The sequence below is a fragment of the Megalobrama amblycephala genome, linkage group LG2, assembly GCF_018812025.1.
Source record: "Megalobrama amblycephala isolate DHTTF-2021 linkage group LG2, ASM1881202v1, whole genome shotgun sequence".
Taxonomy (NCBI): Eukaryota; Metazoa; Chordata; class Actinopteri; order Cypriniformes; family Xenocyprididae; genus Megalobrama; species Megalobrama amblycephala.
The window spans coordinates 61,781,033-61,799,015 of NC_063045.1; the positions used below are offsets into that span (position 1 = coordinate 61,781,033).

A 17,983-nucleotide genomic window follows, 5' to 3' on the forward strand; every position below is an offset into this window, starting at 1 on the left:
CCCAAAAAAGTCATTAAAACAAAAAATATGAGCATAAATAAAAGCTATTAAATGTGAAATAAATGTGGAATAAAATAAACAAAATGAAATAAAATAAAACAAACATACATAACATACATAATACATAGCACATAAAAATGAGATGAAGAAATAATTAAAAAATGAAAAAAATACAGACAACGGAAGATATGTAGTTAAACTAGTAGCGCCGCTACATGTAGTTAACTATTCCCCAACACTGCTTGGATGTCACCTGACTTGGGGACTTTATCTGACTTGGACTTTTATCCACCTGGGTTTTTATCCGACTTGGACTTCACCCAACTTGTACTTTATCTGACTTGGACTTTTATCTGACTGGACTTTTATCCGACTTGGTTTTTATCCAATTTGGGCTTTATCCGACTTGGACTTCACCCAACTTGTACTTTATCTGACTTGGACTTTTATCTGACTAAGTTTTTATCCGACTTGGACCACCCAACTTGGACTTTTATCTGACTTGGACTTTTATCTGACTAAGTTTTTATCCGACTTGGACCACCCAACTTGGACTTTTATCTGACTGGACTTTTATCTGACTGGACTTTTATCCGACTTGGTTTTTATCCAATTTGGGCTTTATCTGACTTGGACTTTTATCCAACTTGGTTTTTATCTGACTTGGACTTTTATCCAACTTGGTTTTTTATCCGACTTGGACTTCACCCAACTTGGACTTTTATCTGACTGGATTTTTATCCGACTTGGACGTCAACCAACGTGGACTTTTATCCAACTTGTTTTTTATCCGACTTTGACTTCACCCTACTTAGTTTTTATCTGACTTTGACTTCACCCTACTTGGACTTTTATCCGACTGGATTTTTATCCGACTTGGACGTCACCCGACGTGGACTTTTATCCAACTTGTTTTTTTATCCAATTTGGACTTTATCCGACTTAGACTTTTATCCAACTTGTTTTTTATCTGACTTGGACTTCACCCAACTTGGACTTTTATCTGACTGGATTTTTATCCGACTTGGTTTTTATCCAATTTGGACTTTTATCTGACTTGGACTTCACCTGACTTGGACTTTTATCTGACTGGATTTTTATCCGACTTGGTTTTTATCCAATTTGGACTTTTATCTGACTTGGACTTCACCTGACTTGGACTTTATCTGACTTGGTTTTTATCCAATTTGGACTTTTATCCGACTTGGTTTTTATCCAATTTGGACTTTTATCTGACTTGGACTTCACCTGACTTGGACTTTATCTGACTTGGTTTTTATCCAATTTGGACTTTTATCCAACTTGGTTTTTATCTGACTTGGACTTTTATCCGACCTGATTTTTATCCAACTTGGACTTCACCCAATTTGGACTTTATCCGACTTAGACTTTTATCCAACTTGTTTTTTATCTGACTTGGACTTTATCCGACTTGGACTTTTATCCAACTTGGTTTTTATCCAACTTGGACTTCACCCAACTTGGACTTTATCTGACTTGGACTTTTATCCGACCTGGTTTTTTATCCGTCTTGGACGTCACCCGACGTGGACTTTTATCCAACTTGGTTTTTACTTGGTTTTTATCCAACTTGTTTTTTATCTGACTTGGACTTAATCCGACTTGGACTTTTATCCAACTTGGTTTTTATCCGACTTGGACTTTTATCCAACTTGGTTTTTATCCGACTTGGAATTTTATCCAACTTGGTTTTTATCCAACTTGGTTTTTATCCGACTTGGACTTCACCCAACTTGGACTCAGATTAAGAATTACATGTTTCTATGGCAACACTGTCATGGCAAAATGAGTCTGGAGTGGTCAGGTGGTACAGCAGTCACATGGTACATTCACTGATGAATTCAACTGACTTGCACTGTATCACACAATGAACCAATGAATTTTTATATATATTTAAATGTAACCATCTTTTTCAACAGTGTAACAAATTACCACATATGATCCAAGATTTATCCTGATCCTTGACCTTTGGTATAGTATATACATAATCAAGGTTTTTTTCATGATTCAAATCTCAAGTTTGTCACCATATGTAAAGAAATCCACACACAAAAAAACAAGAAACCTGAATTCAGTGTTGCATATAAATATAATTTATTACTCGTTTAAAAATTCTTTCTTACATTTTGTACAGAAACTTCACAGAGGAGATGCAAGCTTTCGCAAATTACATCATGAACGTGCCATAAAAGAATAAGTAACATCCTCACTATAAATATAATAATCGCATGATTGATAACTATGGAAAGCAACTGCTAGCGGTTTTTCAGCATGTATAACTTCTTTGATAAAGGATGCAGAATTTGCATAGACAGCTTCAGAAATCTGGACAACTGAACGTGAACAGAAGAGACGATGCTGGAAATTACAAACACACTCAAATGGCTATTAGTTTAGTTGTTCTTTGTACACTTATTTTCACTGCAGCGCTTTCACATGCATCCATCGCTTCGTCCTCTGATCGGCTGCTGTCCGGTAAAGTCGCAGCGATTCACGTGCCGTAAACGCACACAAACTGAAGGACCGGAGACGGCCCGATGTCTTCACGCCGTACAAAAGCAACGTGATTACGATGAACTTATGAGCGACGACCACTGAAGTTTATTCCTGAAACGCGTCCGTCACGTTTTTAGTCCCAAAGCAGGAGGTGTGGAACATCCAGGACACGGTGAACGTTTACAAAACCGCACAATCGCTGCTGAAAGAGTTTAGTCCCTAGTTTGTCTAAAGTTGGATTACATACAGATCACTATGCAACAAAACGCAATTAATAATAAAATGAAAACATAATCATAGAATAATAATCATAATAACACTGTTAAACTTTACAGTTTGCTGTATATACAGGAGGCTGGACGTGTAGTTACAAGCTCTGTCCACTGGATGGCGCAATGAGAGCAGAGAAAAAAACGAAACCAGATATGAAAGGAACGTATAAATAAAGGCATTTTCCAACACGTATTCATATAATGTTTGTTTTCATCACCACGCCTGCGAGCCGCTCCCGCGTTCGGTCCTGATCACGTGACATCGCGGGGAGGCCGGAGGTCCAGTATTTGGACAGCAGAAGTCGCGTTTCCTAAGAAACTGATTCGACGAATAGAAAAACAAACAACTGTACCAGGAATCGTACAGACTCTTCCTCTTCCCTTGGGATGTCACCTTTCAAGTCGACTTGTTTTGCAGATTAAACGTGTTTGGAACAGGTCACGGTGATCAGGCAGCGATCTCGGCCGCCCGCTGTGACTCGAGCTCTCTGGGAACTTCCTGCGCCCGGCGGGTGTCAGTGCTCGGTTGCCATGATGTTCTCGTGACGGCCCATTTCCTCCAGAACAGCAGCCAGGCGGTTCAGATTGCCGTCGGGGAAATGCTGCGCCTCCCACAGGTCCAGAATCACGCCGGTCGGACTCGACTTTGTGGCAAAGTAGTTGAGATACCTGTGGACACACGGGATACTGGTTAACAATATTAAAAACAAATAAAAACTTTTTAAACTATGACTAATGCACTTAAAAAAAAAAAAAAAAAAAAAAAAAAAAAAATATATATATATATATATATATATGAAATATTACAGAACATGTAAAAAGGAAAACATTTAAATAAAAGCCATTAAAAATTTGAAATAAAATAAAGACTACTGATATGAAATGAAATATATTAAAGTAAAACATTAAAAGAAAAAATAAAATAGGAGCAACTGGAAAATGTAAAGAAACTATAAAAAAAAAAAAAAACATCAAAAGAAATAAAAAATCAAAACTGATTGACACCTGACAGAATGTTCTGTATTTATAATATAAATAAAAAATTAAATATGACATAAAATGTAAAATAAATTCATTATATATATATATATATATATATATATATATATATATATATATATATAATATAAAATAAAATTACACAAAGTAACATACAAATTAGAACATAAAAACACAAAAAAAATAGCTGAAAAAATAATGAAAAAATTAAAAAATACAGACTACTGAAGATATGAAATTAAATAAAATAGAATAAAACATTAATACAAAAAATAGGAGCAAAATGAAAAAAATGTGAAATAGAAATTAAAAATAAAGGGACTTAAAATGTAAATATAAAAATCATTTTATATTATATTTAATTTCATATCTTCTGTTGTCTGTATTTTTTTCATTTTTTAATTATTTCTTCATCTCATTTTTATGTGCTAATTTGTATGTTATGTTGTATGTTTATTTTATTCCACATTTATTTCACATTTAATAGCTTTTATTTATGCTCATATTTTTTGTTTTAATGACTTTTTTTTTTTACAATTTATGTAATAATTATTTTTTATGTTATAAATATTTTGTTTTAAATTATATATATATATATATATATATATATATAAACATATATAAAATATTTATAACATATATAAAACATTATATATTATATAAATGAAATGAAAAATGAAAAAATGTTAAATAAAATAAACTAAATAGTATATAAAAAAAATAAAATATCAAAAGAAACAAAAAAGAACAACTGAACTGACTGTTCTGTGGACGGACTTGAGCAAAACTTATAAAAATAAATTCAATAAAAAATATTATTATTATTATTATTATTATTATTTTATACTGGACATTTAATCAGCATTGGATTTCCATTACAATCCCATGAACACCCATTATGCTCTACATAAAAAAAATGTCTTCATCATATAAAACAGTGAATAAAAGCATAAACACATATAGCACACATGAATATGCTTTTATGAAAACGTCTTCAAGCATGTAAAACATCACAGTGGGACGTCTGGAAATGCTTCATAAACGTAAGCAATTTTCATAAATGAGTCTGTAATGACGGAGATTCTCAAGGTGTGATTGGTGTTCTTTATGATGATGTGATGATGTCACACATGAAGAGAGGAAGAGAACGCAGCAGGAGAGGATGCTGGGAAAACTGAGAAATACAGGCAGACTGAGAGGCTCGGGATGATGGGATAGAGAACACTGAACGAGGAAGACTGACTTTTGATTGTTAGTGAACATTATGATTAATCTAGCAGTGAAAAACTGTACATGTGCACGAAAATATGAGCGAAAACTCATTTACATTTCATTTTGCAGTGATTAAAAATGAAAAAAAGAATTAAAACTATTAAAAAAAATATTAAAATAAAATAATTACAATTTACATAGAATAATACATTTTAAAATGTAAAAAATGTAACTGTTAGACCATAAAATAAACTGAAAAAATGACAGTAAAAGCTCCTGAAATACTTAAAAAAAATTAAAAACAATAAACAAACAAATAAATTAAATATCAACAACTGAAATGCAAATAAACACTATGGAAAAAATAACATTATCACAACAATATCTCTCTTCAGGGAAAACTAATCAAGGTAAACATGCCTTGAGCGCCTCCTAGTGGTCATTATATAAAATAACACAAAGGAAAATGACTCCAACAAAATGATGGAAATATTAAGCTTAATTTCTCATCAGGCACTAATTTACAGACTCTCATTAATCCACACAGTTGTGGATCCACTAGTTTAAGCAGTAATGGAGCGAAAACATCCGAGAGATATTTCAAAAAAAGAGAATTAAAAACAAAAAAGGTGATAATAACCTCATAAAGCCTGCTTTTGCTGGGGATGAACGTGTTTAATGTTTAGCGTGTGTTCGGGAAGTTGACGGAAACAGTGAGGATCCAAATGAAGTTTGAAGGGAGTAAATATATATATATAATAGTTTCACACGTCGTCTCACCTGTCCAGGTTGAGTTTGTGCGCCAGCATCCTCCAGTCGTTGCCGCGGGTCTGAGGAGCGTCCAGACTCCCGCACAGCTTCTGCCGGATGGACAGCGGGATCCGGAAGGCGTTCGGACCCACCAGTGTGGTGATGTTACTGGCCGGATCCAGGAGAGACGTGTCGATGCACTGAGAGTCCTGCACACACAGATCACAGATTCATATACATATATATATATTAATGAAAGAATGATGTGGTAATGCTGACCTCAGACAGGGTGGTGTTGAGCTGGAAGATCTGTCCCTCGCCCTCCACCTGTCTCACACACAGCTTGCAGGACAGCTCGAGCGTGGCGGCGCTGAAGCGCTCCAGGGTGAAGGTGCAGTGCAGGTTCCTCTGAGAGCCGCTCCACACCTGCTGGAAGGGAAGCTCCTGCGCACAGATCACAGAGATGTTAATATATGCTCTAGAATTTTATTCGATTTTTTAAATAAATATGTCTGTTTTTTGTACATTTTTATTTTTTTAATATGTCTATATGGGTTTTATACATTTTTACTCCAGTTTTTACTAATTTTGTTGTGTGTTTTTGACATTTTAATTAGTTTTTTTAAAAATATGTCATATATGTTTTATTAATTTGAATTTTAGTTTCAGTTATTTTAGCACATCAAGTTAAACTAAATGATTTTCATATTTGACTATATGGTTTTTGTACATTTTTACTCTAGTTTTTAATAATTTTGTTGTTTTTGTCATTTTAATTAGTTTTTAATATATCTGTTTTTTTAAATAAATTTTTACTTAAGTTTTTAACAATTTTGTTGTGTGTTTTTATCATTTTTATTAGTTCTTAATATGATTATATGGTTTTTATACATTTTTACTCCAGTTTTTACTAATTTTGTTGTGTGTTTTTGTCATTTTAATTATTTTTTTTTAAATATGTCATATATGTTTTATTAATTTGAATTTTAGTTTCAGTTATTTTAGAACATCAAGTTAAACTAAACGATTTTCATATTTGACTATATGGTTTTTATACATTTTTATTTAAATTTTTAATAATTTTGTTGTGTTTTCATTTTATTAGTTTTTTAATATGTCTATATGGTTTTATACATTTTTACTCCAGTTTTTACTAATTTTGTTGTGTGTTTTTGTCATTTTATTAGTTTTTTAATATGTCTTTTTTTTTTATACATTTTTATTCCAGTTTTTACTAATTTTGTTGTGTGTTTTTGTCATTTTAATTAGTTTTTTTTAAAATATGTCATATATGTTTTATTAATTTTAATTTTAGTTTCAGTTATTTTAGTACATCAAGTTAAACTAAACGATTTTCATATTTGACTATATGGTTTTTGTACATTTTTATTTAAATTTTTAATAATTTTGTTGTGTTTTAGTCATTTTAATTAGTTTTTTTTAATATATCTTTTTTTATACATTTTTATTCCAGTTTTTACTAATTTTGTTGTGTTTTTGTCATTTTAATTAGTTTTTTTAAAAATATGTCATATATGTTTTATTAATTTTTATTTTAGTTTCAGTTATTTTAGTACATCAAGTTAAACTAAACGATTTTCATATTTGACTATATGGTTTTTATACATTTTTACTCCAGTTTTTAATAATTTTGTTGTGTGTTTTTCTCATTTTTATTAGTTTTTTAATATGTCTATATGGTTTTTATACATTTTTACTCCAGTTTTTACTAATTTTGTTGTTTTTGTCATTTTAATTAGTTTTTTTTTTAAATGTCATACATATTTTATTAATTTTAACTTCAGTTAGTTTAGTACATCACGTTAAACTAAATGATTTTCACATTTTAATTTATTTAATATATTTTACATTTTAATATATTTAGTTTATATTTCAACTATTTTTTAATTATTTCTAATTGTTTTAATTTTAATTAACTGTAATAATCCTGCAAAACAAACCCTTTATACTGTAAAAGTACTCATTTCTAGATTTACTTGTGTAAAAATATAAAAGTACTTGACTTTATATCATTTGAAAATCATTTGAAACGATATTCTTGGCTCATTTTGACCGGATCATTGATTCAGTGAGTCGTTTCCCCAAGAACAGCATCGATCAAATCAATCCGATTCGCGGATGAATCGTTCAGTGTGATTTGTGAACCAACAGGTTCATTGGAAAGAATCAACTCGTTCATGAATCAGGCATCACTCCTTTTCAGTTCGAAATAACAAGGAACGATGTGTTTTTATGAAATGTAGTGGAGTAAAAGTACAATATTATGCTTTTTAACGTAGTAAAGTAAAAGTAAAAGTTTCCCGAAATAAAAATACTCTGGTAAAGGCAGTGGTTTCAGAAGGTGTGTACCTGGTATTTGGCGATGAGTTTGCTCTTCCAGAGGGTGTGCGGGACGTCGTGCAGCGACAGGCGCAGGTTGTGGGTGCTGTCCTTGAAGTTCAGAGACTTGGGTTCGTCCAGCAGCTTCCCGCCCATCTGTTTCTCCATCTGAAGCACCTCCTGACGGACACACACAAACAGGAAGTCCGTCAGCGCTCAGCGGGAACAAACACGCAGTTCATCTGCCATCACCTCGCACTTTTTTAATGAGTTTTGCACGGTTAGTTTGAGATTCAGCAGGACGTGCGGAGGGTTAATGTGTCGAGAGATTATATTCATATCATTGTTTATATTCAGATGATGTTGTCGCGAGCCTGCTGACACCTACACTACATCTGCTGCCAACTCCCACACACACACACACACACACACAACTGTGAAACTTGAGTTTGCCAAGTTACAGGCTGCTCATGATTTAAGTAGTTAAACTAGTCACGCTGCACATTTAAAGCAAGTTAAACTACTGACAAAAAAGTAGAAAAGTACTACTTGTCAGCAACACAACGTGACGACTTGTTGTAAAGGAAGCAGCTCAGAAGCGTTCTGAGGCTCTGCTGACCTTCAGCGCGTCCTGCGTGTCGTCCAGACAGTAGACTCTGATGTTGTACTCCAGGACGGTGCAGCTCACGGGGCCGAAGATGGCCAGCTTCAGTCTCTTGGTGGTGGCGGCGCTGACGGACTGACCCACCAAACAATACGTGCCCAGCGTCTCGGTCAGGATGTGACAGGCCTCCTCGTCCATCTGAATGTAGCAGGGGGTGGTGAAGTTCTCCTCGCCCACAACCACCACGTCCTGCACACAAACACACACATCTCTTTCAGTGCGTCTGATGCTTTCAGCGTTAAAACACTTGTATCAGATTATATATATTAATATACATGCATTGATTCCTCTGAAAAACACAACTGTTACCATGACAATCAACTCCACAACATTTCATTCAACCGATGATTGTTTATGGGACTTGTTGATGTAACATGCCGTTTTTGTCCCAAATAGCATGAGTGCAAATGTGATACTGATTTTATACAACAGTTTAACCCTTTAAGACCTGAAGGCTATTTTAGAGGGTTTTTTTTCTGAGCGACACACACAAAAGTAAAGACTCATAACAACAAAACTCTAGCAAGGAGAGTCAAAAGGTAGGTATCATTTGATAGAAAACATTTTAAATTTTAAGAAAATATAAATACATGACATTTGGACATTTTCTTGCTGAGAAACAGCTGATAAAAGACAAAAAATATATATAATTTTTAAAAAATAATTTTTCTTTTTTTTTATTTGACATGGAATAACTCAGGAACACAATAAGATACTCTCCTATATGTGAGCTGCATCTGGTTCAAATTTCGTGGTGATAGCATAAAGAATAGTTTGAAAAATTGTTGTTCATTTTTTCCTCAGCCAGGTGGCGCCAACGGGCGGTAAACTCCGGTTTAGAGGTGCTTCTCAGCAATCGTTAGGAGTTTTTCAAAATGGTTAGATGCATTAAAAAGATGAGACTCTAAGCTTTAAAATGATATCTATTTTGTGTTATTCCACGTTGGAAAACGAACATGGATGGGTCCGGGAACATTGGATACACACTGCATGTAGAGATGTGAGACATGTTTTTAGCCAAGTATGTTAAATCATTCCGTGAGTAATATCTTGTGATCAACGCATTATATTATATTGATTTTTTATGATCTGTGCATTTTTCCTGAAGTTATGAGCACGTGAAATATACATACTTGTAGTCAGTTAGCGGCTGTGCTATTTTTGTTGTAAACGCATATTACTCAGACTCATTAGAGGGTGAAAACAATGCAACAGAAGCATGTTGGAGGCTTGATATGAAAGTTTAAAGTCTCTGGTTTTGTATGCAAAAAGAATTTTTGTGCTACCTATATGGATTCAATTTTTATTGCCTTTTAAAGAGAGACACGCAAATGGGAGCGCCGGCGCTCCATCCGGTCTTAAGGGGTTAATAAATACGAAGTTAATACTGTGTTATATTTTAGTGAAAATATTGTCAATTATGCCAATGAAAATATTAGCTATAAAGCCAGAGCAGAATGTTGTGCGTCTCCGAGAAACACACAGCAATGCTTCGTTTCTGAATGAATCCACGTTTTGAGCGAATCAATCAGGTGAAGCAATGATTCAATGACTCATTCATAAAGAGAACCATTTACTTCATTCCTGAATCAATCAATCAGCTGTTTAAATTAATCGAATGAATGAATGAGTCAATGACTTACTTATTTAGAGTATATTTTCATTAATAAAATAATTTTGGGGATAGTTTGCCTAAAAATGAAAGTTCTGTTTACTTACATTTACTCTCCCTCATGTCGTTTCAAACCTGTATGACTTTCTTTCTTTTGCGTAACATTTTGCAATCCAAACGGATTCGGTCTGCAAATATAGGGTGCATTCAGGTTGATTGGGACACTTTTTCCAATTCATCTCAATGGCAAAAAGTGTCCCAATAACCCTGAATCACCCTATCTAAATACCAATTCAGATGCTGCTTCTGATAAAAATCATGGCAATTGAAGCCTAAAAGTTTGTGTAATAAATTCTACGTTGAATAAAAGAAAATATTTTTTGTATTGTTCATTTGATGCTCTTCTCATTTAACACAATAATGACTTTAAATGATCTTTTGAGGTCAATTTCTCAGCCAAATTTGATGTGATTAATTTGCAATTAATTAGATTAAAAATGTAATCACTTGACAGCCTTAATATATATATTTACAACATTTAGTAAAAGCAATTAGTAGATTTTGAATAATGCATTTTTAATTATGTTATGTGATTGTTCTAAATTTTACTATTGAATGGATTTATTGAATCTTATAAAACAGTTAGTTCTCAGTTAGTCCTTGATTCTGATTGGTCAGTAGCTGTGGTTTATTCACAATAAAACACGGCTATGACTGCCTCACCCAACGGTTCTGTGTATCACTACACAACACCCTTAGCAACCACTCTTAGCAACATAAACTGTTGTTCTGAATTGATATTGTTCATTGAATCTTACTGTATCATGTAGAAGAGTATTGTGAGAAAGAGATCGAGCGAGCGAGTTTATTAGCTGCATTCAGATTTAGCATTTTCCTTCAGGTCAGTCCTGTGTTCATAATAAAAAATTAGTTTAAATGTCCGCTGCGATATCTTGTCCTTTTAACAGTTAAGGGGTTTTCCGTGACTGACAGCGCTAGTCAAAGCATTTGTTCCATTTTTACAACAATTCAGTCTTTTCAATATAAAAGTCTTCACTACTGACTGACACACTCATAAAGTGTCTTTGCTGCCATCTAATGGTGTAATAATGTAACTTCTGTTGCTGTTCACGGTCAGGGACTATTTTTTCCGGCGGAAGGAAGGCTTTTATTGAATGTTTACTTCATGAATGTTGCATTGATACATATTTTTGGCTTTAATATTTATATTGTGTGATAACTGTTTTATAAAAGCAATAAGGTACTCGAGGCTAGTGCTGTATCGTGAATAAGTCACGGCTGAAGGGGTTACTCCGCTTCACGTCGTGCCTAACAACACCCTTCAGCCGTGACTTATTTACAATACAGCACAACCTCGAGTACCTTATTGCTTACTTATGTGAATATTAATGTAAATGTGAATTTATTTTTGTGAAACAATGAAGACATGGTTTTGTTAATTGTTTGTAATGATTTATTTTTATTTTTTTAATTGATGTGTAATGATTTGAGTTATTTCTGATGCTTCTACAGCTTCAGATACTGAATAACTCTTATTGGCCGTCAGCAGTGTTTATTACAGACAGTTCATTCTGCTCACTATGAATGAATATGTGAGTAAGTCTGTGTTTGTATGCGTGTGTCTATTCACATTACGAGCTCATCACTGCACGTCTCTGAGGCAGACCTGCTATCAGTGACCTCTGACCTCACGCTCGTGCTGGTCTGCGTCTGTCTCTCATTACGGCGGTCTGTGCCGGTGGTTCTGCAGCTAGGATGCGTCTCCATCTATTAGCTCTAATCCTGCCGCTCGCACTGTCATTAATTTCATCCCATTATAGACGAGAGAAAAGGAATTAAAATACTTTATAGTCGGCTTGGCCGTTAAACAGCGGTATTATGACTGGCCATTAGCCTCTTTAACGCATCCTGTGGGAGCGCGGGATTTGAGAGCGTTAGCGAGATAATTAGCAAACAGGATGGAAAACTGGGCTAATGCCTTCCAGAATGATTTATTTACTCAAGCTCTCAGTCGATTCATCAGAGCTCAAAAAAGAGCTACAGCACAAATTCATAGAAGTCTCTCCACACTATAACGATCCACAAGTGTTCTTGGAAAATAGGGATAGGAAAAATGCTGCATTCGGAAGGCAGAAATGCTAAAAAATAAAAGATATTTTACAAACGGCTCTCAGCAAACATCAAATCAAAGAGTCGGCCGCGCACTCAGCGTGATGCGAGTGAAAAAAGAACATTTACAGTGTGGAAATGACTCAATGGATATGTATTTTGACACGGCACATCATTCGACCGGGAAAGCAATATTTCCTAGCCGCGTGTGATCAACCACAGTCATCATCACCTCATCTCTGCTGGCCATCTCCACAAACCCACGGATATTACGTGCCGGGCGGCTGTCAGACGTCAGATGTAATCGATAGTTATTTCTTTGTTTAAAGGTCCAGACGCATATGTGGCGTTATTGCCTGCACCTCGAGTATCCATCACAGTCACATCTGTGCCATCAGCGCCGCTATAACGGGATATTCATCATACGCGGAGGTTCAGCTCCGAGTAACAAACTCTGGAGAACATGAGGAAAATTCAGTGCTGCTGAAACTCAAAATACAAGCTGTGTGCAAACAGAATAATCTCATGCCTTCAAGGAAAAGTTTAGCTATATATGAAAATCCTGTCATACTTAAGGAGACATTTGCAGGATATTTTCCATAGTGTCCAGCAGCTGTCATGACATGTTATTAAGCCATATGATTCATGGTTTTATAGGAGAAACAAACTGAAATTTTAGGTGTCATGCACTTGATTTCAATTAAATGAAACTTCAGCTGTGTGTTCGTTCTAGGAGGCTGATCACATGGATGTGACTATTGTGAGCCTCTTATTTTCATTGAAAGGATTGGATCTGTGAAAGGATTCTTGATATCTTCAATACTGTTGTCATGGCAACGCATTAAACTTTAATATTCTTTATGGTGGTTTCTGAGGCACTTAGCATGCTTAAAATTGCATGAAACTCGACACACACTTTTCCAGCCAGAAGACATGGGTAAAGCCTTAGAAATGGCCGTGGAGGAGGGGTTCTATAGCGCCACCTTTTGACAAAAGTTGGGGGTTTGTTTAACCTACAGTCACCAAACTCAGCACATATATTGTTCTCATTCAGCCTGACAACTTTCTAATTTACAGTCATTAGCTCCGACCAACAGAAAGTCAGGTATTTTTGTTTAAATGTGGATTTTTTGAACCAAGCTCTCAATTTTTAACTACTGCTTCAAAGGTTGTCATACAATTCACAACAAACTTTTTCATGTTCAAGACAATAAGAATGCTAAATTGCGGAAGGATATTGGATATCTCAAATGGTTTGGCCGTGGCGAGGCAGCGTATTTATGGCAAAAAAAGGGACACAGGAAGTGTGTTATAACTTCTGCAAACATTGACTGATTTTGATTAAACTTCAGCTGTGCGTTCATTGTAGAAGCCCAATCACATGGATGTGACTATTGTGAGTCAAAGTCATAGCACCACCAACTGGCAGCAGGAAGTGTGTTACTTTCAAAATGTTTTGAAATCGCCCTTATTTTTACCCAGTTCACTTCAATCTTCGTAAGAATAATGTCAAGACATGGCAGATGTAGACATGTGAAAGGATTCTTGATATCTTAAATACTGTTGCCATGGCAACGCATCAAACTCTTATAATATTCTTGGATGTTTTTGAGGCTCTTAGCAAGCTTCAAATTACATGAAACTCGAGACACACAACAAAGTTGTCGGCCTGTAGACATGGGCAAAACCTTAGAAATGGGAATGGAGGAGGGGCTCTATAGCGCCACCTTTTGACAAAAGTTGGGTGTTAGTTTTACCTACAGTCACCAAACTCAGTACATATATTGTTCTCATCAAGCCGGACAACTTTCTAATTTACAGTCATTAGCTCCGACCAACGGTATGTCAGGTATTTTGATTTGAATGTGGATTTTTTGAATTATCAGGCTCTGAGTTTTTAAGTACTCCTCGTAGGAGATTAATGCAATCACCACCAAACTCAGTCAACATGAAAAAAGAAACTGAAGATGCTAAATTGCGAACGATTATAGGATATCTCAAACAGTGTTGCCATGGCGAGGGATTAAAATTAAAAGGACAAAAAAAGGGAAACAGGAAGTTTCTCATATCTTCTAAAATCATTATTTGATTTAAATTAAATTAAGATTGTATGTTGCCCGCCATGCACAGGTTTCTTTAAGCCACCTGGGTGGCGTTGGTGCTGGGGCTTGGGCCCGTCATCGCTGCTTGCAGCTATATTTATATTTCATTTCATTTTAGATTGATTTCAATTACAAATAACAATTTTTAACTGCTTTAGTTTTAGCTAACAATAACAAAACTGAGTATAATATAATATATAATAAATGTATAAAAGTCAAACGATTTAATGTTTTATGAGAGATGCAAACTGTAATTTAAGCCATTTTGCATGAAAATGTATTGCATAATTGAATGCAGCACACCATATTTGAATATGCATGAGTGTGCATGAGTCATATGGATTAACGTTATGATACTTTAATGTATTTTCTGTCATGTTCTGGAGTTTGACAGCATCCACCCACACTCATTTTTAAATTTTGGGTCAACTATTGCTTTCATCACTTCATCGCTGCTTTCATTCCGTCAGTATTTGTGTTTTCTGTGCATTTGCCAGCATCAGCTGACCAGGTCAGAGCGGCTTCCCTGCGTGTGATTCATCTGAGCCTTGACAGGAAGTTTTCTTCTTTTTAAATCGAATTTGCATTCAATTTAGAACCAAATTGAAAACACTTCGGAGGCAAACAAACATCTATTTTTTTCTCTCTATCAGATTATGCATGCATGCAGGAAACAAGCTTTTGAATAATGAAAATTCTGAACTAAGTGTATGACGGACCGCAGCGTCTCTCGGCAACAGGAAGCGCTCATTATTTCAGGCAAAAGAAAGCGAGAGAGAATGAGGGAAGAGCCCAAGATAAAACACATTTTCTTTCCAGCACATTTGACAAGAGTTTATCTCATCTGAAGACAACAGGACGCCTCTTTCTGCTTCCTCTGGCCGGTTTTCACCAGCCGCCCACCATCGTCCGCTTCTCTGTATGAATGGCTGAAGGCGATCCAAGAGTACTTTATGTTTGATAAGATGAGACAAGGTCAAGGACTGTTGCTAAGCAGCTCAAAAGCAGCGAGAGTCTCTGGGGAGACCGATGAAGAGTCACATTGATGGCGGAGCCGAGTTTGACAGCTGCTTGAAGCGATCAAAAGAGTGAGGGGCGCTTCTTTCAGACTGAAAACTGAGAGAGACGCTTCCTGGTCAGTCAGTCACATGATTCGTGTGATTTTCTCAATGTCACACTGATCAGAAATATCATATAAACAGGTTTGAAATACAAGATAAAACACAATGACAGAAACTAAGATGTAGATAAAATGGGTTAATATCCACCAAATTATGCCAATAATTGGTCTTTCCAATGTTATTTAAGTAGTATTTATTAATATTTTAAATTAGCATTTATTTTTATATTTTCAGTTTCTTTTTCATTTTAGTTTCAGTTTTAGTAATGTTTGTGCTTTTGTTATTTTTATTATTTTTTTTAAATATTTTAAAATTTTAATATTTAAATATTCAGATATTCTAGCTTTAATTTACTTTCATATCAGTTTTATTTTTAGTATTTTTTATTTCATATTTAAATATTTTAACTTTAATTTATTTACATTTCAGTTTTATTTTTAGTAATTTTACTAATTTAACTCATATATTTTTTTCAGTTAGTTGCCAAAGCATCATTTCATTTTTTTTAATAAAAGTTTTTTTTTTTAATTTTTTCATCAAATGGTATTTTATTTTAACTTGATTTGTAATTAACAAAACAATTTTTAATTGTTTTAGTTTTAGTTACCAATAACAAAACTGAATATAATATAATATAATATATCATTAAGTGATGATTTATGGTTTTATGAGAAAAAAACCTTGAAATTTAAATCATTATGCACTGAAATAATATTGTTTTACTTCAGTTAGTTGCCAAAGCAACATTTTTATTTTAAAAATATTTGTTAATTTTTTTAAGTTCTTCAACTAATATTTAATATTTATATTTAATTTAAGCTTGATTTTAATTACCAAAAACAATTTTTAACTGCTTTAGTTTTAGCTAACAATAACACAACTGAATTTAATGTAATGTAATATAATATAAACAGTGTACAAATTATACAATGATTTGTTTTATTGACATTTCAGTAGGCTATTGCCAAATATTCAATTTTAATTTTAATTGTAGTTATATACAATTAATATATATATATATAAGATTTTATTTTTAGCTTTATTTAATTTACTAAGAACAATTTTAATAGTATTAGTTTTGTGTCTTTTACTACTAAAAGACTCAAAGTTTTGAAGAGTTTTTCACTACAAAAGGTTTTCTAGTCAGAGTATCATGATGGTACCACTTTTCCTTTGAAGTACCATGAAGCGCTATCTAAATACCATGGTAAATGAACACAGTTACACATCACAGAATGCGGTGTTATCATCTGACGCTATGGCATTGTAACGCTGCAGTAGTATTGCTGTAGTGTGAGGTGAATGTGAGTGTGTTTGGAGAGTAATGAGGGGTGTGAATGAGTGTTTCGAGGGTGGTGTGAGTGTATCGCAGCTCTTGCGTGGGCACCGTCGCCTCCTGCACGGCTAATTAACTCGCCACCATTGTGCTTGCGTGTGATAATAAAGGGCCGCGTCGAGGAGCTCTGTTCACAGCTACGCCCTCGGCTCGCTTCAGATAAACAACTTCTCCTCGTCGCCCGCGTTAATGACAAGGCCAGTGGGTGGGCCGCTATCACAAACTCGCCCCGCGTCTCGTCCGACATCCAGACTGATAACAGGCCGTTCTTCATCGCCATCTTCTAATTAACTCTGGGTTTGTGTGGATTCGCTGACAGCCGGCTCATTTTTTGGCTAGAGCGAGTGTCCAGGCCGCCGGATATCCAACGGGACACTGGCCGGATCGCCGCAGGGGGTCGGAGCATGTAAACACAAACAGCTCAGAAGCTTCAGAGGAACACATTTGACCTCTGGCTGCTTCATTCCATGGATAAAAGTGAAAAATAGAAAGTTGTTCATAGAAAAACCAATGCAGTTCGCTGTACCTCAATGTCAACATGAACAAAGTTTATGTTCTTTTTTATTTCAGTTAACGTCTATTTTATTTCAAGCAACGAAAATGTTTTTTTTTTAGTTAGTGATAATAGCAACAGTCGGGTTCCAGAAGTAAAAACTCCATTTTCTCCATAGGGAAATTGATTTTTAAAGATAACTTATAAACCTATAAAGTCAGCCCGACTGTGAGCTACGAGGTTGTTAATCGACGCTATTTGCTTCTGTTGAAGCCGTCAGACTGCGTTATTTCAACATAGAAATAACGTGTTTAAAATAATCATGTTTAAAAGCGGAATTCCTGGTTAAAAACTACATTACCCATGATGCTGTACAGAAAATTCCACCAATCAGAGAGTCGAAATGAGCAAAATGTGTCAAAAGATCTCGTTAGC

The 17,983-nt window shown here is 34.7% G+C and overlaps 1 protein-coding gene across 3 annotated transcripts in view; it reads right to left on the reverse strand.

The window, feature by feature from the left end:
• Positions 1 to 2,091: 2,091 nt before the first annotated feature.
• The window catches only part of unc5cb (unc-5 netrin receptor Cb), a 218,723-nt gene continuing 202,831 nt past the window's right edge, over positions 2,092 to 17,983 (reverse strand). For all 3 annotated transcript variants that reach the window (XM_048181361.1, XM_048181360.1, XM_048181362.1), the window contains 5 exons: positions 8,710 to 8,943; positions 8,121 to 8,270; positions 6,030 to 6,194; positions 5,781 to 5,959; positions 2,092 to 3,458 (listed from right to left, as the gene is read on the reverse strand). In XM_048181361.1, coding sequence (XP_048037318.1) covers positions 3,305 to 3,458; positions 5,781 to 5,959; positions 6,030 to 6,194; positions 8,121 to 8,270; positions 8,710 to 8,943 — 882 coding nt within the window. In that variant the 3' untranslated portion in view covers positions 2,092 to 3,304. The remainder of the gene's footprint in view (positions 3,459 to 5,780; positions 5,960 to 6,029; positions 6,195 to 8,120; positions 8,271 to 8,709; positions 8,944 to 17,983) is intronic.